Below are 23,751 nucleotides of genomic sequence, written 5' to 3'. Positions count from 1 at the left end.
ACACTTAGAAGCAACTACATTTGGTGTATTTTTAGAGCAGGAGAGCACATATGAAGTAGCTTTTATTTGAGGAAGCAGTAACCATTTAAGAGTTCTTTCAGGGAGTCAGATCAACTTTTAGCATAATCACAAAAATATTTCAGCAGTATATCACTTTCAATAGCTGCAGCTATTTCTGTCCTTTTCCTAAAATGCTATGCAGTCAGATTTGCTTGGTTAGTTCCATCTTTTACTAAACTGTCAGGTTTTTTGTGGGAAAGGGGATTTGTGTTTTCTATTTTAATTTCAAGAAAAGATGTCCATGCTTGGAAAATATTGGTGGATTGGGTACAGAAATCAGCTACTCAGCTGCACCACAAAATGTTTCATTCTCCCCTAGCTTTTTTGTAGTGGCTTCCATACACTGCCATTAAGTTGTGTGTTTGACCACTCTTCATTGCTTATCCTGGTGTGGTCTTTCCCTTTTCAACTAAATGGATGGAGTCATAAACGCATATCTTAGAATTAGATGCATTGAGGTAAGTGAAAGGCTATATTTAGTGGCTGATATTGGCCAGAGTTGCCTTATTTTTCTCCTGATCTGGTTTCTTTGTTGTTGTCTGCTCTTTCAAAATCAACATAAATTCCTTCAGATGTGCTTTTGCTCCAGCAGCCTGCCTTCTAAAGGTGCTGGGCGCCCAAATCCACAAGACTTGTGTGTGGAACAGGCTGAGGTAAAAGCCTGAATGACTAATATCCTCCTTTTCCTCTTGTCCTTGAGTTTCCTTCTCTGTGGCAGCCAGACTAGAGCTCAGTTCCTCCCGTGCTTCTAAAGAAAAGAAATACTACAAGAAGTTCATGAAAGTCCAGAAAGTATGGTTGGAATACTTTAAAAATGAAGAAAATTTTCTCTTGTAGTTACATTGGTGCTTTTCCACAAAAACTTCCTCACCTTGTAAGCACTAAGTTTCAAGCAAGGATTCAGTTCTTCAGAGACATACAAGAAATTAAAGATCCAAAACTCTCTCTAAGCTTCACAAACTTTCCCAAGTAAAATCAATCCAAAAATCCAGCATGTCCCTTTCCAGAGCTGACTTACCTAATTCCTCAGTTTCTAGTGAGAGAAGGTACCTGTAATCAGTCTTTAAAGGGCTGTAAATGTCACAGAAGACATGTGGTTCTGAGCTGACTGCAAATTTTCCCAAAAAAACCACAAACCCCTTCTTTGGAAGAGAAACTTTTTTCCAGCCTGAGTTTCCCCATGACCCTATGATCCTAAACATGAATCAGATTCCTCCTTTTTTCCTAGCAGTTCACTGGTAAATAGGCCTCTGACTGCCTGCCTGTGATGATACTGAGACAGCTGTCATAGTGGGAGTACCTTAGTACCCAGCTCCCAAATTTGTTACTGACTTTTGTAACACACACTCAAATGTTGTCAGTCATCCCAAGGCGGGCTTCCTCAGAGATAAAGGTGCTGTTTTCTTTTCATTTCAGTTTTGTTTCCTGCTGTGCATCATTGGTAGGATGATCTTGGTGGAGCTGTGTAAAGCTGTGCCTTTTCTCTGGGACACTCTGTTGCTCTTACATTTGTGCCTACATGGTTATCTGCACACTGTAATAATTAACAGATGCATAGTTGTGCCATTTTGAATTACAATTTGGGGGAAGTTCTAATTCTAACTATATGACTAGGGGAGAAGAAGAGTTTCAGCTACAGCTTGTGATAGAAAGACATACTTACTCTGTTCCTGTTTCAAAACTTCTGTCCTCTGCCACGTTTCTGTTTGAAATGTGGAAATACAGAGCACAGTTTGTGCCATGAAGATGTCATTAAGCAAGAGCCCACATCTTGTCTCTTAGGCTTTGGTTTTGGATTCTTCCCTCTGTCCTCAGCTGATACCAGTTGTGGTTTTTTGCTCCTCCCATTGGAGGCTACACCACTTCTAGCCTTTGTTGATTAAAAATATCTATCACTTGGCCTAAGATTAGTGTCCCAATACTTGTGGAGAGATTGTATGTGAGTCAGTAGAAGTTACACATCTGAAGGCTAAGTGTAGTACTTGGAAAATGGTTTTTGGTGTCTTAGGTGAGAGGAGAGACCTGCATGCAGCAGATTTGTAGAGGGGGACAAAGAGGACCCCATGTACAAAGGACAGGGTCTCCTGTCTCCTGTCAAAGACATTTAAATTGGGGGATGACAGAAAAGGCACTGAAAATGTGAAAATGTATGTTCTGGCTCGGGTGCCACAATGTCTTAGCCCGTCCCAAAATCGCCAGTCCTGCTTTACTGCTGAAGTGCCATGGCTGTTAGCCTGGAATCTACTAGCATCTGCAGATCAAAGCCAAGTAAGCCACGTTTTCTACATAGCCTTTCACCTTTCACAGTGCTGTACGCATGCTAATAGTCCTAAAATCTCTTAACCTGACTTATTTCCATAAAACTCAAATCATTATATTTTTCATAACAAGGGTGGGAGCAGGAAACATTCTTCCAGGCAAGGTCAGAGAGCAAACAAGCATAATTTTTAGACTAAAGGGATGTCACGAAGTTGCATACCGTCCCTTGGTTTTAACTGTATTTTTACAGACCCTTTGTAAGCTGATTTTTCCATAATGACTTGGATCTCTTGCTGCCTTATACAGAACCCTGAAGAGCGACACACCCATCAAAGCCAATTTGTATAACAAAATAATCGTAGCCGTGTCAGTCTGTGAAATGACTGCTATTACAAAAGGTGGGTGTAGTTCCCCTATTAGTAGTTAACATTCTGAATTATTTGAGAACTGTGTTTATACATACAAAGTCTGCTAGCAACAGAATGCTCCTTTGCTTAGAGCAAGGCTTAACGATCGTCTTCCTCATTTGAAACTGAGATTTCAGTTATGAATCAAATAATTAGGAAGTGACAACTTTGCTTGTATTGGATAGAAAAGTTCAGGTGGTTCTCACATCTAAGCCTTTTTTTGGAGGGGGTAGATGTCATACCCTTAAATGATACACTGTCACTACTAGCAATAGCATTGTGCTTTTTTCAAGTGTGAAAACAGAGATTTGTAATTAACCTGTACTTAAAGATGTTGTTTCTCTTCCTTAAGTTCCATAGTCCTCCCTTCAGACCAAATATAAAGAATATGTTGGCTACTTGATACAGTGAGCATTCTTTTTTTTTTTTTTTAAGTTTCTTTATTTCACTGATAACTTGCATTATACCTTTGTGAATTACTGGCATCTAGTATGCAATTCAGAGAAAGCCTAACTTTTGACTTTGCCGAGTTAGGCATGCAATATTTTTAAACTTTAGCTAGCTAAGGAAAAAAAACAAAACCAAAAACCTCAGTAAAAAACTATATTTCTTAGGAGAAAATTATAGTGATATTGATGGTCTGCCAAAACCTCAAGCAGTGACAAAATCCACAGTGTCCTGAAAGAGATGCCTTTGCAAAACCATTCCTTTGCAGATGGCTTAGATTATTGATACTTACAAACACATGACATTATTCGTTCAACTCAGAATTTTGAAAATCTCCATTAATAAAAAAATGCAGATTTGTCACACTATCCCAAAATTGCAGGGAAAAAAGATCACCAAATGCTGCAATTGTTCCTGGGGTTGTTTTATAGTTTAGAAGTTGTTGATTTTGTTACATTTCAACATAACCTAGTGTAAAAAGGAAGGAAGGGAAAAAAGAACCCAATTTTCCTTTGTTGATATGAACATTACATGTTAAATATTTTTTGTATATCTGAAACTCCCATTGCTAAAAGGGTTTTAGATGAACAAGAAATGCAGGATCAGATGTGAAATCAGTAAGTCACTGAGATCCTTCCACCGAGTTTTTTTCCATAAAGGATGTAAAATACCATGCAATTCCCTAGCTGCACTGTAAATGATGGATAAACAGCCATAGGCATGACTTTTCTGTTTGGGTTATGTAACTGTTCTCAGTGCAAACTACTTGCAATGAAGACTGCATTTGGTCCAAATTCAAGAAAATTATTTCACCTCATGATTTTTGTCTCTCTGGGAGCTCTATGTGAGGAGTGAAGCCTCTTTTTGTGTTACCTGGCACAAAATATAAAACAGTTACTCTTCTAAATTGCTGTAAAAGTCCCCAGAAACCAAATAATCCATCATTACAGCCCAGGATACAACTGTCCACTGCCTTAAGTCTAAAATCAACAGTTTTCCGCCCTCTGCCCCCATGGCTGAATGACTGACAAGTACTTCCTTAAAAAGAACTTTTGTATATGGACAACATTGATTTAATGATGATTAGCACTCCTGGCTTCCCACAAAGGGAAAGCAGAAGCACGTGCCACGTGGCTGAGATACTGATGTTATCCTTGGAAGATGTTTCCCATGGGACAAAGAGAAAGAAAAGTTAAAGTACATTTATTTTAGCATAAAATGACAAGCAAATGTCCTAAATACAAGAAGCAATATGCTTTTGACAATTTGTCATATTGGAGAGATCAGAGTGTTTTCATTATCTCTACAACAAAATGTGCCAGAGTGCATTAGGACCTGTGATTAATTCACTTGATTGCTTTTCTAACACCGTTCAGTATTTTTGTAGTTAAGAAAAATATCAATCCCACTTCAGTTCTGTATTGTTCATGAACATATAGTAAATCACCAGTAATTTCATGGAGAGAAAAGCATGCTTAACATTTGCTATCTCATGTTTACATCTGTTAGTCTATTAAATAAATTTACTAAGCCAGATTTGGACTGGAGTTGTGCAGAACTACAGAGATGAGTTTTCTGGGATAAATCCATTCTTCCTGGCAGGATAAGATGCATTATGAAACATCCCATCACTGGTGTGAGTGAATGACCCAAGGATGCTGGTTTTTGAGCAAGAGGTGATCCTCTGATACTCCTGAGTCAGCAACTGTAAGATGGCATAACTATGCTGATTTAGTGTTCCTAAGGCTTTTCCTGAGGCTGGAAAACACTTGTCTCAATCCTTCCTCCTCTACAAGACTACTTGTGGAAAAAAATTGTAGAAACCAAGCAGCATAGCCTTGCAGGTGACGAAAGCAGGATGTGAAATTTCAGAAAACTAAGGTTTGTTTGGAGAAAGGGGAATTAAAAATTGTCTATAATGGTTTTCATTTATTCCTCTGTGGTCTTAGCTGCTTCTTCATGCTCTGTGGGTGTAGAATCAAGCTACTGATACTAGAATCTCTCCAGTAATTTACTGTAGGAGAAATGAGCAGTGTGAAAGCAACTGATGTTTCCACCCTCATTCTCAAATACAGACTTGCCTATAGTATCTTGTGTGTTTCCACTACACAGCTGTTTATTTGTGCCTCTCAGTCTCTCAATCTCCACATCTACATGCAATGTTAAATTAATTTTCAATTATTTCCATTTATTTCCAATTACATAGTGACACTGCTTATAAAAGGTACATCAGTGAAAGTGATGGATTTGGGCAAATATAAAATCCTATTAGTCTTCATATGACTGACGTAATCTACCTGGACTCATGCAGAGCTTTTCACTTTGTCTTGCGCAACATCCTTGTCTCTGAACTGGAGGGACATGGATTTGATGGATGGAACACTCCAATAAGGAATTGGCTGGATGGTTGCACTCAAAGAGTTGTGGTCAATGGCTCAATGTCCAAGGGGTGACCAGTGACAAATGGTGTCCCCAAGTGTCAGGGTTGGGACCAGCACTGTTTAACATCTTTGTCAGACATGTGGACAGTGGGATTGAAGCACCCTCAGCGTGTTCACTGACCGCACCCTGCTGTGTGGTTCAGCTGGCACGCTGGAGGGAAGGGATGCCATCCAGAGGGACTTCCATGGGCTTGAGAGGTCGGTCACGTGAGTCTCATGAAGTTCAACAAGGCCAAGTGCAAGGTCCTGCACTTGGAGAGAGGCAATGCCAAGCACAAATACAGGCTGGACTGAGAAGAGATTGAGAGCAGCCCTGAGGGGAAGAACTTGGGGGCGTTGGTTGATGAGAAACTCAGCACAGGCTAGCAATGGAGTCTCCATCCATGGAGACAGTCAAAACCCAGCCACACACAGCCGACAGCAATCTGCTCCAGCTGATCCTGCTCTGACCAGGGGTTGGACTGGACAATCTCTAGATGTGCCTCCCAGCACTGCCAATTCAGTGAGTCTGTCTCTGACACTTCATACTTGTTTTCCTTTCCCTGTCTGTATTGATGTGGAAGTCTGCTGGGTTGAGACTGTCTCTAAGTCTATGGAGTCTTCTCAGGACCTTCTGAACATCAGGGTGTCCTTCTTTCCTCACAGAATGAAGGTCATTTGCTTTCAGAAGGCCTGAATTTAAAAATTGCTTGTTTAGGAAAGCACTTACCAATTTTCTTGGCTGTAAGGAGGCTTTTGAGTCATTCAAATAATGGAGAACTTAGGAGAATTAATTACAATTAAGTTCATGGACTTCTGAGAAAAGATGGACTTGAGTAAGTTATTTCCTCATCTGGGGCTTTAAAGTGCTCTTGGTTCAATATGTTTGAACTTCTGACTGTGCCTTGGTTCTCATGGCCTTTACATCTCTTGTGGGGGTTTGGACTCAGTGCTACACTTTAGAATTATTTGTGACTCTCAAAAGCAGCTGTGACTACTACACCCAACTTCACAGGCTGAGTTGTAGATAATTGTTCTTGCAGCATCTGTACTGGTTTGTAATTCATCTGTGGCTTCACTTAGTTTGGTTGATCAGACACATTGGTTTGAGGAACTGCTGCCATAGAAACCACAAAACCATCCCCAGAGCATGAGAATAACTTGTGTTTCTATTCCTGTTCTCCAGATCTGGAATTTGCTACCTCTGTGGGCTCTCTAAAGTCTGACTCTGGTATTTCCAGAACTTGCCATCAAGTGATTATCTGTTGTGCTTTCACTGTGAGGAGAAGAGTCCAGGACATCAAAATCCCAGCCTAAGCTCAGTCTCTGGGGATCTCTTCTACTTCTTCATAGTGTTAGATGGGAACACCTCTGGATAGGGACTCCTAAACCTCACTCCTGAGGTCTGATCCTGGTTCCAGCAGGAAGGAGATTCTGCCTGGAGAAGTGTGCAGCATTAAGAAGCTTAAGTCTTGAGGCAAATGGCTGGGGCACTTTATGAGCTTGGGGCTGACTGCTAAGATTACACCCATGTTCAATATCAGATAATATCAGAGATATAATATGCAGAAGTAATTCAGGAAGAGTGACCAAAATTCCTGGATTTGTCCCTCACAGCCAGGTTCCCCAGGTAATTGCTAGATAGAAGTGCCTTCACCTTCAGAGATGCTTTAGGAGTTGGCTAACTGCAGCGCTTCTGAAGGCTTTGGTTCGCATGATGGTTTAAGTATGTGCCTCTCTAGATCTGATTTCATTTGCAGTGTTTAAAATAAGATGCTTATCTGGCATTTATAACCATTGCACCAAGTAAATTTTTCAGGTCATGCTATTATTTGCTCAATTCTAGAGGCCTTCATCAGACTGAGATGCTTTAGTAGGGATTTTGTTACAAACCCATCATAATAAAGTAGTCTCTGTGTGACAAAACTTGCAGCTATAGTTAGCAGTGGTGGCAGGCAGTGACACCGTGACCCTACATGTATAGCAGCTCTGGTCCAGCAGCCTTTGGCCAATGCTGAGCTGAAACCAGTGAGCGCTGCTGCATGCAAGCTGCATGCCAGACTGCCACGCTCAAGCTGACACTTCCCATCTGCTCCAAATTGCGGCCAGCCTGTGGAATGAGCGGGGACAGCAGAAGGTCTCTGCGCTCCACCCAGAGACACGTGCCCTCAGGCTCCAGGTCTGAAAAGGTGGTGTAGACCCATCACTTCAAGCTTGTCAAAAACTCAATCAAAACTATTAAGAATGCTCATGAATAACTGTAGAGTATCATGACCTAAATAAAATAGACTAACCAAGGAAGTGCTTGCTTCTCCAACATGCAAGCACACAGACATTAATTGCTTGACCCTGAGATCTGATAAGCAGCCAGGTCCTAATCAGAGAAAACAAACGTATTTGGGTACTTAGTATCTAAGAAGTTGGGGGGAAAGAAAACTTTATTTTGATGTGCTGTTGTTATGAAATTACTCCTTATTTCTCCAGGCTTTAATCATCTCATCATCAGTCTAACAAAGACAGTATGATGCTCAGCAAAGACTGTATTCTCAGGCAGTAATTCAGGGTTACTGAATTGACTCCTTGCTGCAGTCATGGATAAAGGGACGCAGGATCTACCTGTGTTAAATTTGAGAAGTATCAGGATTATCTGCATTTGCAATACTGTAAGCAGTTTTGCTGTTTTTCTGAGTCACTCTGACCCTGCTGAATTAATAATAACAGCAAATGCACTTTGCAGAAAGGCTAAAGTGTAGATTCCTGTTTGCAAAGGCAGCTTGTAAACTTTTCTCCTGATTATTTGTCTCTTGGAGTTACATGGGCTGAACCTGCAGTCACAGAGATGAAAGCAGAAAGCTCCAGCTTTCTGCTCTATTTAAAATGAAGTCATAAGGCTGGATATTGCCTTTCTGCAGACTTGGGCAGAGTGCTCTGATTCTACTGCAATACTCAGATGTCAGCACTGAGGTTAGATGCCAGAGTTACCTACCCTTTAAACTCGGCTAAGAAAGGCTGCATTTCCTGACATACTCTTTTCCTTATTTTTAAGGACTTAGTACTTTTTCAATAAAAATAAATTTAATTTGTGGCTACATTTCAGCTCCATTGGTTTGATTGTATAAGTGGAGCAATACCAGCTTTGGATTTAGAGCAGTCGTGTGGCTGAGTCTCTCTGTACAGCTTTCATGTGGTCTGGTGAGACATTCTTAGAATCCCCAAACATTTTTGAAGATCCTAAACTGGAGACATTCACAATTCTTCCCTCCCTTTCTACCATTAATCCTTCATGTTTTAACAAGCACTGAAGTTAATACAGCCTACACTCTTTCCTGTCACACTGGGCCCCCTCCCTCCTTTCTTTCTCTTGAATAAAGCAATCTGTTCTTTCCCGTCCATACTCTTGTAAATCAAAGGGGTAGATGTCGACACACACCATAACCAAGTATAAACTTCCTTTTTTTAATTAAACAGAGTTCTGACATTTGGTTTGAAGAAGTGTTTGTTTGGTTTTATTTTTTTTTTTAATATGTGAAGGATGTCAACTGCTTTTATTTTATTTTTAGTAGAGATGAATTTTGTATGGTACCGCAAGTAATCTCCCGCACAAAATCTTTCAGATGTTGTTTCATAGTTTTAATAGGAAGACAGTTGGAGGGGAGCAGAAGTCTTGGAATTTGAAGCTTTTAGAATTAAGAGGTTACCTCTTCGGTACAGGTTTTCGTACACATAAATCATGTTTTAACTTCCTTTTCAAATTTAATTTCAAAACCAGCTGTAATTCTGTTGCTATTCTCTCTGCTGTTTTCTCATTACTGCTAATTATACTTAGACAGTTATATGAAACACAGAAATATCCAAACTCACACTAGCAGGTACTAAAAATAAACAGGACTCTTGGAAGGAACACAGGCTCTATTTCAGTGCACAATACTAGGTATCTCAGTAGCCAAAGCAAAGTCACCCTAAAGTTGCCTCTTTCAAGATATCTCACACCTTTTGTGGTGCAAAACCAGAGAAATGTCCCTAAACCAGAGAAAGTGTTCAGATCTGATACTGCTGCTTTCCATGATTATTCTCAGTCCATGACCAGTCACGAAAAAAAGGGCCTTATTTAATAATTCAGTTTCTGATTTATTTCTAGATGATGATTTTAATCCACATTTGTAGTTGAAGTATATCATCCCTGTGATGTAGGGGGCCAGATATATATGTGTATAGCAATGCAGGAATTAAAATGTCTCGTGATTGCTTGGTCAGAAGAAGGCTGGGCAGATATCAGAGGGACTGTGAGTGCTTAGACTCTGTAAATGCTGCTCTTGATGAGCAGGACTGAGAACAAAAGGTTATGAGTAAGTTGCATGTGTACTTCTGGCCTTCCTCTTTATTTATTTATTCCTCAGGAGCGCAGATATAAGTGATCCATGATTCAGACCCTGTTCTTCAGTTCCTATGGATGAAGGACTATGAGTATGGCCCTTTCATGGTTTTAGCTAAGGAGCAGTACCACAGCTTTGTCCCTCTACTCTCAGTCCCTCAAGCACAGAAAAGGGTCTCCCACTTCAGCAAGAGGGCCAGCTGTGTCCTGGACTGAATCAGGCACAGAATCACCAGCCAGGCAGGGAGGGATTGTCCTGCTCTCCTCTGGAGTGGCCTCACCTTGAATAATGTGTGCACATTTTGGGTGTCAGAATATGAAAAGGATATTAAACTATTAAGAGTGTCCAAAGGAGGATCACGAGGATGCTGAAGGGTCTGGAGGGGAAGCCATATGAGGAGCAGCTGGGGTCATGTAGTCTGTTCAGCCTGGAGGAGACTGAGGGGATACCTCCTTGCAGTTACAACTTCCTAATGACAGGTAGAGGAGGGACAGGTACTGATCTCTTGGCTGTGATAACCAGCGACAGGACTCAAGGAAATGGCAGGAAGCTGCATCAGGAGGGATTTATGTAGGAGATCAGGAGAAGGTTTTTCACTCAGAAGGCACTGGAACAAGCTTCCCCAGGAAAGTCTTACAGCACCAAGCCTGACAGAGTTCAAGAAGTGTTTGGACAAGGTTCTCAGCACATCGTGATTCTTAATGGGAGTTGGAGTCAATGATCCTGATGGGTCCCTTCCAGTTCAGCATATTCTGTGATTCTGTGAACTCAGCTGCAGTTGATTTCATTGCCTGCAGTTGTCTGTGCCAGAGTGATCCACAGCAGCATGCCATTGATGCGCTTTTTTCACATGCATGTGTCAGCTAGAAAATCCACTCAGGAGCTTCCTGAGAGCCTGCTGCAATATAACCTGGTCTTCTGGAGCCTAGAAATCCCTGTGAACTCCTCAGATTGCTCCTTCCCACTGACAAAGTATTGTTTTGAGATACATCTGGTGTCAGGCGTAGGCATATGGCACCAGTATGGCAATGCTGGCTCCGGGGGTGGTTTCCTGCAGAAGAGGTCTGGCTGAAGGCAGTAGTCACTGCCTACTGAGAGTTATTATTATTTAGCACCCAGGTCTTTGTGAACTTGTTTGACTGGTGGCTGGGCAGAGTGCCATCGGAGCGTATGGACATGAGCAGAGACAGCTGAGTCTCCAGGGCCTTACATACATCACATGTGGGTACTGAGGTCAGGCTTCTCAGCAGGGAGAAGCTAAATGACTGTCTGTCCCAAGCACGTGTACCTGTGGTTGACGGGATATGCCATCATTAATCCAAATCTGGGCTGTATTAAGCTTCTAAAATAAAAAACAGCTTTGCCAGCCACTTGAAGAGCGCTAGGGGCCTGTTTGGATCAGTGCATTAGTGGGGAGGGAGAGAGGGAAGGAAGGAGCAGGGAGGCAGAGCAGGACTGATGAACAAAAGTTGCTCCACAGTACTCCTCCCCACGGGCTGAGATGACCTGACCCCCCCACCAAGGCAGGGGGCAAAGGATGCTGCCTTCCTCCCCCCAACTGCAGACCTCTCCAAGGGCTGGGCAGCACTTCTGTTTGTGAGACCCAGCCCTCTCTTTGCTGTAACAAGAGCATGGACATCTCCTGTTTTGTTTCTTAATTGTTTTCAGCACAGTTCTTGCAGCAGCTGGAGCAGAAGCTTTAGCATTTGAGTAGCAGGATTGCCTGTTTGCCAGGCAAAATCCCCATGTTTAGCAGCCTGAGCTCTCTTTTATGCTTGGGCAGTGCTCCCACATGGAACTAACTCAGGTTTCCCCCTCTGGCCCTTGGAGATTCACAGAGAGGCAGAGCATGCACAGGGGATGAGGCAGCAGTGCCAGTATTGTGGCCCCACTAAGAGTACAACATCTGGGTGGAAGATCACAAAGCCAGAAGCACCAGAAATACTTTAGTAAGGCCATTGAGAAAGCTAAGGAGAGACAGACAAAATTCAGTAGGCTGTATTTGCATAGAGGGAGAAAACACCTGAGGATTAGGCTGAAGTACATACTGAAGTGATTCGCTGCACAGTGCTGTTCAGAGGGATGCCGATGACCAGACGCTGCGATTCTGCCCGTGTCTTGTGGGTCCCGACAGCTGCTCAGACAGATGCTTTGTGGCACCCATAAAAAGATAATGCTGGGAATCTCCTAGCCTTAAATGCTGCTTTTCTACTGTGAACACTAAACTCCCTGTGGAATTCCTTCTGACATGATTCCTCCTACATTTATTTATGTGCTGTTGCCATATACTGTGAGACTAGCTGCTTCTGTCCTCTGCAACAGGTAACTAAGCACCTACAGTATAAAATATCCCTAACTGAAGAACTGGGAAGCTTTACCATTGTTATTGGAAAGTGCCACGAGATTTCCCTAGAAGGGTGTGGCAGAAGTGCAACTGAGGATATGCTGTTATTTTAAAAACCTGACCATGTGCTGGTTCCTCCCCCTTTGAAGTCAGTGGCAAAGCTGTTTCAGAGGAGCAAGACTACTTGAACAGGCAAACAAGAGGCAGCCTGGGGGCAGAAGAGGCTTACAGGGAATGGTTTCTGCTGCTGTCCTTGAGCACAGAGCTGTTCAGACAGACTGGAGACCTGTCAGCCACTCTCTCCCATTAAGACTAAGAAATGAATGCTTTTCAAGTTCTTAAATGAATGGGCTTAATCTTACAGCCCTTACTCATCTCAGTACTGCCATTAATTTTAAGAAAATAATCACTGTATTAAGTGCTATGGAATGGAGTCCTTAAATTGTTAAATTCTAATATTTGACAGAATTTTTTATTGGATAGAAAAATAATACTGACATAATTAAAAGGATGTGAACATTTCACGTTTTGAAGACTGCAGGCTGCTTTGGAGGGAGATATAAAACTAGAAGAAAACTAGAAGCAGTGCAGAGAGCCCAAGCCCGTGTCATGTCTGTAGGTTATTTTTGAACTTTATGAAAAACACACTTTAGCAGTTTATATCCTGACCATTCAACTGTATTCTGGCATTCTAAATGCAAAAACATGCTAACCATGAAAGCAGAACTTTTAAAAATACCCTGTCCACTTGGCTTCTTTGCCCTCCTTCAGAGTCTCCCAAGTTTGTTTGGGACAAACTTGGGAACTTTGTTGTGGAATGACTGTTTGAATTGGGGTTTCTTAAAATACATGTGGAGCCTTGTAGCTGCTGTGGGGTGTACCCAGTGGTGGAGCTGTACTATTTTAAAATCATCTGGCTATTTCACTTCATGTAAGAATATCTGTCAGCTTAGTTATAAGGAATGAGAGGGGTTGATTAAAACAACTCACTAAGCCATTAAACAAAGAGATAAAATGTAGAACATGTGCTGTAGGGTCGTTTTAATTATAATGTGCGGGGAATCTGTGGAAACTGGACAGCAGCTGCAGAGCTGCAGCTGAGTCTTAAACCCCTCTTAACAGTACCAACATCCTATTCCTTAGGGGTGGAGTTTCTTTTCTGTAAAGCTAGGTCCTTTGGAAATGGTGTTTGGAAGCTACCTCTTATTGCTATGACTGACCATAATGGAATTGCTGTGCTCAAGCACTTGGATATGGACTAAAATAGGCATTTATGTACACTAATCCTCTAGTCATTAGGTGCTAGACTATATAACAAAAGAGAAATGTCTGCAGAAGCATTAGTCAAGAGGGGAATGTATAAAGATGTCAAGTGAACAGTCAGGAAGATCCAGAGAGAGTGCGGAAGGAAAAAGGTAATGGCAGCTTTTTTCATTGTCTTGATTATCTTATTAGGTCAAAAAACCCAGTAATGAATATGCTGCTGTATGCTGTAAGTATGTCTATTAAGTTCACTTAGCATATACTTTGGCTTTAAACAATTTATCAATTTATCAAAATTTGTTTAATTTATCAATTATCAGGCAGCCACATGAATTCAGTAAAAACTGTTTAAACTTCCCATTTAACTTTATTCTTAATAACCTAGTTATAGGCATCAAGAGTTAGCATAATTAATTCTAGCCTTATCAGAAGGGGTTTCAAGTCTCTCGTGAGTTCAAATCAGTCTCAAGCCACTAGAAATCATCACAAGGAGCAGTAGGAAAAGGAGGCAACACATCTGCCCATGTCGAAGGTTTTGTAACCCCATCCACTTCTCCCAGAGACAGGGCCATTACCTAGGTAGACACTGGGTCTAGTTCAGCTTGGCAGCTCCAGTGTTCCTAATTCAACAAAGTTTACTGAAACATCTGCCATGCTTTTTATGCAAATGAAATATGATAATTTAGTTAACCCTTTGTCACTGAGTAAAGTGTGTTCCCAGATAGGAATACCAATACTTTAAAATATTCAGTCATTAAAATATAAAAAACCATTTGTATAAAGACATATAATTCAGTACCAATTATATTAAAATGGAAAATAATTATTTAAGAAGAGCATGGAAAACTTAAAGGAGTTACTGCTTCTTGCTCTTGGCTGTAGCTTGTAGGCACATGAAGGCCTGGGGACTGTTCCCTTGAGGACTTCAGCTGTTGTGTTATTTTAAAGACATTGAAAAGTGGTAGTTGGGATGGATAACAATCTCCATACTGGCTTGTGGGGCACTCTACCAGGTAGCCAGAGTACCCATCACACCAGACTGGCTCCTAAGCATCCCCAGCTAAAGAAAATATACAAAGATAACTCAGCTGCCATTAGGATGAGGAAAAACTCAGTTCTGCTTAAACAGTGTAAAGTAAGGTGTGGTTCCCTTTGTTCTTACCTTGGTAGCAGAGGAATCAGTCATTGATCCAACAATGAGACACAGCTTGTCAGCTGATGCTCTCAAAACAGCACACCTCGAGGTGAACTTCGCAGGTTTTTTCCACAGGCTTTCCTCAAGCTGCCTGAGTTAAAATTTAGAGGAGGAAGAGGGGAAGAGCTCTGCCTGATGGGATGTCACGGGCCAGGATGCCATTCTCTGTTTGGCTGGCATCTGGTTAGTTGAAGTTCTCACTTCTGGAAAAGAAATTAGTCACTTTACCATCACTGTCATGGAAAGGTTATCTCAGGTTTTTAGCATCATGCTCAGACTCATCTTGTATTTTCCCTAGGACCAATGGAACAACACATTTTAGAGTCAAAGTTAGTTCTTTGCGTGTGTCCTGTTGCTTTAGTAGAATTACTAGTATGCAAGGAATATGAATAAAGTTCATACGGTGATTCCTAAAATACAAAATGCCAATTACAGTATGCCTCCCTAGGGAGAGAACTGAAGATGGCTGACCATGTAACCCCTCTCTTCTCTACCTCTTTTCCTCCAGTCCTCCGTGATGTCAGTCTGTTTTGCCCGCTTTCACCCAAACCTGGTCGTCGGTGGAACATACTCTGGCCAGATTGTCCTGTGGGATAATCGCAGTCACAGGCGCACTCCAGTCCAGAGAACTCCCCTCTCTGCTGCTGCTCACACGGTAAGGATAAAAATCACCTCCTCCTTCCTTAGAGGAAATGGTCAGCAGGGAGAGGTAGCTGCCTAGTTGTGTCTATAATGCTAGTTGCCACACAGATGAAAACAGAACTGCGGCCCTTGAAGGGAAAAAATTAGATCTGAGACATGAACAACCACCTCCTGTAAGTGTTTAATCATCACACGTTGTACAATCAAGTCAGAACATTGTTCTCCTTTCCAAGGAGGAAGGCAGGATTGAGTACAACACTTGAGTGAGGCACCTATGTGCCAGCACAGTGGCACTGTAATTCTTGTCTGTAAAGAGAGCCAGGCCACTGTGGAGGCTGTATGCCTCTCAGTCTGATGTGGCAGGCAATTTGAGCTGTTGTTTTGGTGTACACAAATGTCTCCTTTGAACCAGATTAGGCGCCTATGAGGGTCTCATAGTGGATTCCTATAAGTAGATGCTGGTGCCCTCGGAAAAAGTGGGGCACTTTGCTTCTGTTTTCTAATAGAGCAATACATAAATCCCTGCCATGATCTTCTGATCCAGACAGGGCCACAGGGCAGAGTTTGCACACTGAGGGAGAGTTTGTTTCAATGGAATGAAGGAGGAGAGTATTTTGCTGATACACACAGGTACTTACAGATAATTACTGATAGTGGCAAGAGCAGTAAGACAAAATGTCTGAGAAAGAAGAGACTTTGTCTGTGGTGCAAGGATGATGTCTGTGATAGGAAAGTCTCTTACATTGAAAGCACTCATATTGTGCTGGAGGAAGAGACAAGCCTGGGTTGCCTGCTAAAGCATCCTCACTCTGCTATGGCACTGCCATCCAGTCCGTCCTGCACAAACACCTTGTGCATTCTCCTCCTCCAGAGTCTGGGCATGGGCACACTCTTCAGGAGAGATGGAAGGTGGAGTAGCTCATCCTGGGAGCAAGCTTAGGGCAGTTCCTGAGTGGAAAGTAGAAAGGAGGAGAAAAATGCAAAAGTGTGATATAAGAGTGCAGAAAACCACAAATTTTCTGTAATGTATGGAACTGAACTCGACAAAGCACTCTGAGAGATAAGATGATAATCTTGTTCTAGCAGATTGAAGGTTCAGACAAAGTGACAGTACTTTTGCAGCTCCAGCTTTTACAATTCTGTGATTCTTAGGTTTGGAATTTGCAGATCAAGGTTCAGCTTTCAGTTGACTGTGACAACATAATCCCTGGAGTTAAAAGACAACTCCAGAAGCCATGCCATGTGAATTACTGCTGAAGATTCAGGATGGGGCCAGTATTATGACTGCAAGTCCCTTATATTAAAAATTACAGGTGTGCACAGACATGCTTAGTGAGCCAGGCAATACAAATATTGTTCCCTAAATTTCCACTATCATGAATGTTGATGTAATTATCTAATGATTTGTGCCATGGGTTGCAACTTCAAGATTGCTTTTCATTTCCCTAATGTTTTTGCTCATTTTGTTGCCAGTAATGTTGTTCAATCTGCATGAAAAGAAACAGTCTCTCCTGGAAGTGCAATTTAGAGATGTAGCAGACCAGAAAACTAGTGGCAAGAAGCTGACTGTCACTAAAAATTGAACAACTGGGACTCAAAATCTAGTGGAAAAGCAAAGACTAATGGGAAGTAATTTGTTTACACTCAAAAATAATTTAAGGCAAAATTGTACCTCCTGGAATTATATATTAAAACAGTTTTATTATTGCAGTAGAACAATATGTAATGTTTTCCTTTTGAAAAATATAAATAAATTACTTTCAGTTGTGGATGGGCACTTTATGTGCTGTCATGGATTGGTATAAATAAGTGTTTACACAGTCTAACATGAGGAAGTATGATATTTTAAGGAGTGCTCAGATTTTACAATAAGAGTTGCTTACTTACATAAACTGTAAATGAGGTCTTGGTTGCAAAAGGCTGGCTTGAATCCTTGCTGCCAAGAAAAAAAATTAAATTAAGACAACACTACATTAGCAATGTTACTTTTTGTACTGCTAGATACGTGAGCTGAATAGTCTTTTTTTAAATTCAAACTCGTGCTGTATGTGAAAAAAGGATTTTTCTTTTTTCTTTCTCTTGCTTTGTTTATTTGAAACAGATAGATCGTGTTGTTTTCCCTGACTTAAACCTTCCTGAAATTTAGTATCACTGATTACTGCCTGGATTCACCAGGAAAGAGAATTCTACCCACAGCTTACTCACTAATTTCCTTTCACACCCACCACACATCTGCACTTGGGACAACAGGAAATTTTAATTAAGACAAAACCTTTTTGCATGATGATTTCATTTCCAAGATAAATAAAAGCAAGCTGGCAGCAACCCTTTGAAAGGAAGGAGCCTGTTTAGACTTTCTGTTACATACAGTTGGTTGTCTTTTTCATCCGCTTTCCTTACATCTTTTCATTTCTGTCATGAGTTTTATTGTGCGTGAAATTGATGGCTGGTAGCCCTGATTAAAGCCAGGCCTGACACAGAGATGCTGCTGGAAAGACATGGCTCACTCTTTTCCCCCCGCTAAATATTCTGCATATTCCACTGCTTGCTCACCCACTCTGTCTGTTTGGTCTACTGGAGGTAAAATCACATGAAAAAAAAAGGTCTATGCTTATTTCACACATCAGTATGCAGTAATCATGTTTAGCACTGGGGTCATTAGCTTACATTAAGCAGCAAGAAGGTCCATGATATGAGGGTAATAGTGTGAGACACATGTGAGGGACTAATTGGGGTGCATTTAATGGTCTGGGAGAAACCAGGTGCCTGACAATCTTGAGAGAAAAAATGGCATCAAATGGACCTTGTGACTTACTGGTGTGTACAGGTTTCCTCCAAGCACAAGGTAGTGTTTCAGCACCAGCTGCTCAGTCCATCCCAGTGTGGGCACAAACACTGTTTGTACAGGTGCTGCACCTTTTGCTCTTGGAGAGGGAACATTTACTGGGCCCACTCAAGTATCAAACCTGAGAGTGAGCCAGAGCTCTTGAGCATTTCTGCCATTCCCCACTGACTGGGTTGGTGACCTGCAGCTGGATCTTGACATAAGTGGCAGTTCTGCCATTCCTTTCAGCAGGACCAAATGCTACATTCCTAACACTACATGGAGTTGCTTAGAAGCTCCCTAGGGTGCTGGGATGTCTTGCAAGTTGGTTCTAATCTTCTTTAATTAAGCAAAGTATTAGAGAAAAATTGTTTTTTCTTTCTGGAGGTCTTCTATTTATTGGTAAACACAGCAGGAAAATTAAATTTTTCTTTGCTTGACTTTTGTATATTCCTAACCCTTAATTTAGCAATACCACTTGTACTGGTCAAAGGAAATTAAATTTTATTGTTCAGTCTGACTGATTTTTCACTCTGGAGATTGCAGAACTTGACCCATCCCTCATATGTCACCATCAGATATGAGATGGCATTTCAGGCTCAAAGTGTTACCAGGCTCCTTGGAAAAGGAATAGGCCAAGTTTCATTATGCATACTAGCTGGAATTCAGCCTCTATGGAATGACTGCACCATGGTGAACCAGGTGTAACACCCTAAATCTAGTCACTCCCCACTTATAATGACAGATTTTAAAAGGTGTATTGGCCAACGCTGAAGAACATTGATGGGCTTGTTCATGTTCTTCAACTGGAGTACATTTGCAAAAATTTAGCATGAAAGCCAAATTCTGACAGAGTTCAAGTTTTATGCAGCTGTTTTCTTGAATAAAGTTTTCATTTTTATTCCATTTGGACAGTTTCCCTCTTTCTGCTGGTTATTTTCAGTGTCAAAAGCCATCAGTAGAATGATACATGTCCCTGTGGGTGAAATCTCTTCCACATAATTCTGTATTTTCACAGCATTACTCAGCTGGGCTGTTTTATTATGAGGAAAATGAAACTTTGAAAACATTTCCACCTCCATAACGTACTTCTTAATATTTAAATGAAAAAGAAACACAATAACCCAACCAAAACAATTCCTATCTGGCAAAAGCTGAGTCTTATATTTTCCAGGCATTGTGTGACTATTTAATCATTCTTTAAAATAACATATGAGACATTAGAAATCTGTTTGTGAAAGCGTAAGAATGGCTCTCTGACTTCCAGTGTTCTGTGCTTTCAGCATCCTGTGTATTGTGTGAATGTAGTTGGAACACAGAATGCACACAATCTTATTACTGTCTCTACGGATGGAAAAATGTGCTCCTGGAGCCTGGACATGCTCTCAACTCCACAGGTGGGTTTGTTTTCACCAGCGTGGGGGGGAAAATTGTCTTTGGTAGAGCAGGATACCTGCGTAGTGGAACATAGCTCCTAAGAGCCAAAATCTCGCATCCTATACAAACTAAAACCAATGGATGCACTTGAAAGAGTACAGCTTGTTTCCAGCAGTCTCTGCTAAGAGCCAAACCCCATTTCCTTTACCACAAATCATGTAATTATTGTAATACGTTAATACATAGGTCAGTTTCAAGTGAAAATGAAATAGCCCATTTTAAAGCATGGTAATTACAGAAGTCGCCTGTGGTATAAATTGCACTTATTCTACAGCATTGTTTAACAAATATGGACTAGATTGCACTGCTGCTGGACACACCCTAGGCACTGCAGGTTTCCAAGGCACAGTCAGAAACTTATTTTGCTGGCAGCCTTCAGTAGCCAAAGGAACAAACAATGCAAATCAAAAGTTTTAGAACTAATTCTCCCCCTCTGGAATGTTTGCTACTATTGTCTGTTCCCCCCCCCTCCTTTGTATCAGAAATGAAAGGAAACACAGGAAAATTGCCCAAACCACTAGTGATTATAATAACGGAAACTAAACAAAGAATCCAATGCTGAAAAAGGTGTACAGAAAGCATCTTTTAAGTGTTATCTTCGGAAGAAATACATTTTCTATTCTAACACATCACTCATTTTTATACACAATTTCTTAGAAAAAAATTTATATAATTTTACTAAGCATCATGGGATCTGATCTTGTTTCAAAATGCTGCATAGAAACTCCCTATAATGATTCCATTAATCATGCACTAATGTGCAATTACTATTGAATTATTTGCTTTTCAGTGTTTACACAAGAGGTGGGACTCCTCTGTCCTAACCTCAGCCATCTAAAAGTTGATGTGTCAAGTCTAACTTAGAAATTCAAGTTTTCTGTACCACTGAGGTAGAGAGAGGCTGGTACTTCTGGAGTGTGACTCATCCCATCCGAGTGTGAAAAGCCATTTCAGATACCCACCCTGGGACATGAAACTATCCTATCTTAGGGTGGAGAAGGATTCTGGAAGTCATCACATCTACTCCTCTACTCAAAGTGAGACCAACTTCAAATTTCGACCACATTGCTCATGTAAGGCAACAGTGTAGGGCTGGTAGTTGTGCCCTGGGACTGTAAGAAACCAATATTCTTCTGCAGTAGAAATAGAGGCATCTAAAATGGCCCAGGCATAATGCCTTCCACAGTTTCTCACCTAAACATCAAGAACATAAATCCAATCCCACCCCTGCATATTCATTTACTGGAATACTCAAGTCTGAAGCACAGATCTGTGAACATCTGAGTTCCAGTATCTCATCACTCAAATGGAATTTCTCTGCTCCAAATCTGGCTCTCGACAAGGATGGGAACACACCCCACATTACACTGAAGTCTGGCACATGGCTCGTGGTGATCCAGAAAAGAGAGGCACAGGACTTGACGTCAAGCTGCATGCCATAGCTTTAAACTGGGAGGAGTAAAGTGTTGCTGATGTGTGTCAGTCTGAAACTGTCCAAAGACACAGCTCCAGAGCCCTTGTGTACAGTCATGGTGTGGGTGCTGGGAGCAGAGTGTCCACCACAGTCTATGGTCATGTCTCTGCAGAGACACTAAATGATGATCTCACCCCAGAAGGTTTTAACAAAAATATATGGTTTCTCTCCCATAAAACAGAATTTCTCTCTCTCTCACTCACATGTTTACAGAAATATGGGGTGGTCTCCCAATGCATTTTCCATGCCTTGTTTTGCCTTTATAATAGAACCAAATTTATTTCAAAGAAAAGCATAAACCAAGCAGAAGGATTTCTCTGTGGGTTTGCATCGCTCTCCTTTCACAGGGATACCCAATTTCTTTACAGCAAAAAAGCCCTTTTGAGAAAAACCGTACAGGCTTTGGCCCTAGAAGAACAGCAGCACAGACCTTTTAAACATAGAGAACATAACCACTTAAATAGCTAAAAATGAAAATGGTTAAATCATTCAGGCCTTTTGTGGATTCTTGGGTTACACCATTTAGGCTGAAAACCTAAAAAGTTGTGCAAAATCTGCTCAAAGCGTACACATCTTGCAACAGCCACAAACTTGCATGGTTATTTTATTTGCAATTGCAAAAATGGGCATGCTGATTTGCTTTAAAATATAGCTACCAAATGAAAACAGAAAACATTCCTGCTGGTTTGTAGCTTGATGGTGGAGTCTAGAGGGAGTGTTTATGGTTACCTCAGAAAATCCCTGAAAAGCAATGCTTAGAATGGTGGTAGTGACAGGACCCCAACTTTTTAATTTTGTTCTGCAAAGGGACAAATGACACAGTGAAATAAATGCCTCACTTGCACACGATATTGCAAGAGCTTCCTGACAACTGATTTCCAGAATGTAAATAGAAGGGTATTGCATGATTTATTAAAGCCTGGGGCTGGCAAATGTAGCCATTAAGGTATTATCTTTAGTTTCTGCACCATTAGATTTTAAATTCTCACCTGTCATCTCTGGCTGATCTAAGATGATGCAGAAAAGGCCAGTGCCTTCCTGCCAGTCTCATATATGTGACAGACAGCACTGGGGATGGCAGGAGCATCCTGGTTTGTGGCACTGCATCTTCTTACAACATCTTATGTAGAAACCAAATGTGACTGGGTCAAATGATTTCATCTTCCTCTCCTGCTACTCCATGTAATATTTAGAAATCAGTTTTACAAAAACACTCCAACCCAGACTAACAAAAGGAGGATGCCAGCATAATAACAAAAACCTGTTTTGGTAGGAGAGCATGGAGCTGGTATACAATAAGTCCAAACCAGTGGCGGTCACAGGAATGGCTTTCCCAACTGGAGATGTCAATAACTTTGTCGTGGGCAGTGAAGAGGGAACAGTCTACACAGCCTGTCGTCATGGAAGGTGAAGTTCAGCATTTTGTACTTATGAAACATTGTGTACCTGTGTCGATGAGAGATAGCCAAGTGTGTGTGGAGAGTGTTCAATGTTTTCTTCTCTTGGATCAACAATGTTTTTACTGTTCCTGTGACCAGCACAGGAGCTCCCTGACTTTGAGCATCTTTGCTACAGCCTGTTATAGTGGGGCAGTTACCCCAGGCTCCCTGTGTAGCTGGTGAGGAGCAATGATTACCCTAAGGCTGACTTTCTGTACCTTTTTCAGTCATGTGCCTGAAGAGAAGGTGGCTGGGCCCTCAGAAATACCTCTTTCTCACCTATGAGATGAGATGAGATGAGATGAGATGAGATGAGATGAGATGAGATGAGATGAGATGGAGGTTTACACAGCTGTGTTCAGGTTTATACACCTAGCTGAGATGCCAGTGTCTATGTCTGCTCAGGTCAAAGGAGGCCCTTGGAGACACTTCTGTTGCAGGATATTGAGGCCTAAACCAATATCAGATGGTAATCTGTTTTATTTTTTACCATTCTCAGCTCCATCTTCAGTCTCCACAGTGATAAATCAGAGAAAAGCCACCATGGGCCTGGTTCCTTTAATAACACGAATGCAACCACAGTGTGCCACATGGGTTCTAGACAATCCTGTGCTCTCTCACGCTGTGGTCACACATAACATAACCCAGGCTGTAGTTTGGTACTGCAAGTTCCTTGTTTGGCACCCTGCAAACCTGCAGGATGCTAGTGTGGTCTGTTAGCTTCCAGTAGTAGTTTTATCTCTGGGAAACTTGAAAGGCTTTTGTAAAGAACAAAAGCCTGGTTTTCCACTGACAGACTTGGAGCTCATCTGCCCCAGTAGTACGCAATGTTCTCTGAATTCATATTTTATCATATTCTGAGTATATGTTGGCCAAAAAGACATTGATACAGTGATTTAAGATTGTAAGGCTTCTGTTACACATCCCAAATGTTTTATAAATACTGTTTTACATATGTTTTGTTCAATGATTTTTTATTTTTAAATATTTTTATTTTAGCCTGACAGCTGACAGCATTGCAAAATGGTGTCTATTTAGACATGGTTTGAATGAGTCTTAGGCTGCTAGGATGAATGAAGCATGCCCAAGAGCATTTCTCACTTCTGAGCTTTCAGACTTGCCTGGTTTGTTCCTCACAAGAGGGGGAAGGTGCCAGATCCTCTTTTT

General features: G+C 41.3%; 1 protein-coding gene across 10 annotated transcripts in view; it reads left to right on the top strand.

Moving 5' to 3' along the window:
- The window catches only part of DYNC1I1 (dynein cytoplasmic 1 intermediate chain 1), a 212,613-nt gene that overhangs the window by 149,446 nt on the left and 39,416 nt on the right, over positions 1-23,751 (top strand). For all 10 annotated transcript variants that reach the window (XM_041408338.1, XM_041408337.1, XM_041408343.1 and 7 more), the window contains 3 exons: positions 15,277-15,423; positions 19,518-19,631; positions 22,419-22,552. In XM_041408338.1, the coding sequence (XP_041264272.1) occupies positions 15,277-15,423; positions 19,518-19,631; positions 22,419-22,552 (395 nt within the window). The remainder of the gene's footprint in view (positions 1-15,276; positions 15,424-19,517; positions 19,632-22,418; positions 22,553-23,751) is intronic.

Source organism: Onychostruthus taczanowskii, unplaced genomic scaffold (genome assembly GCF_017590055.1).
Source record: "Onychostruthus taczanowskii isolate IOZ18803 unplaced genomic scaffold, ASM1759005v1 scaffold3, whole genome shotgun sequence".
Classification (NCBI taxonomy): domain Eukaryota; kingdom Metazoa; phylum Chordata; class Aves; order Passeriformes; family Passeridae; genus Onychostruthus; species Onychostruthus taczanowskii.
Note: the sequence above shows the minus strand (reverse complement) of the source record. Positions and strands in the feature narration are given on the sequence as shown.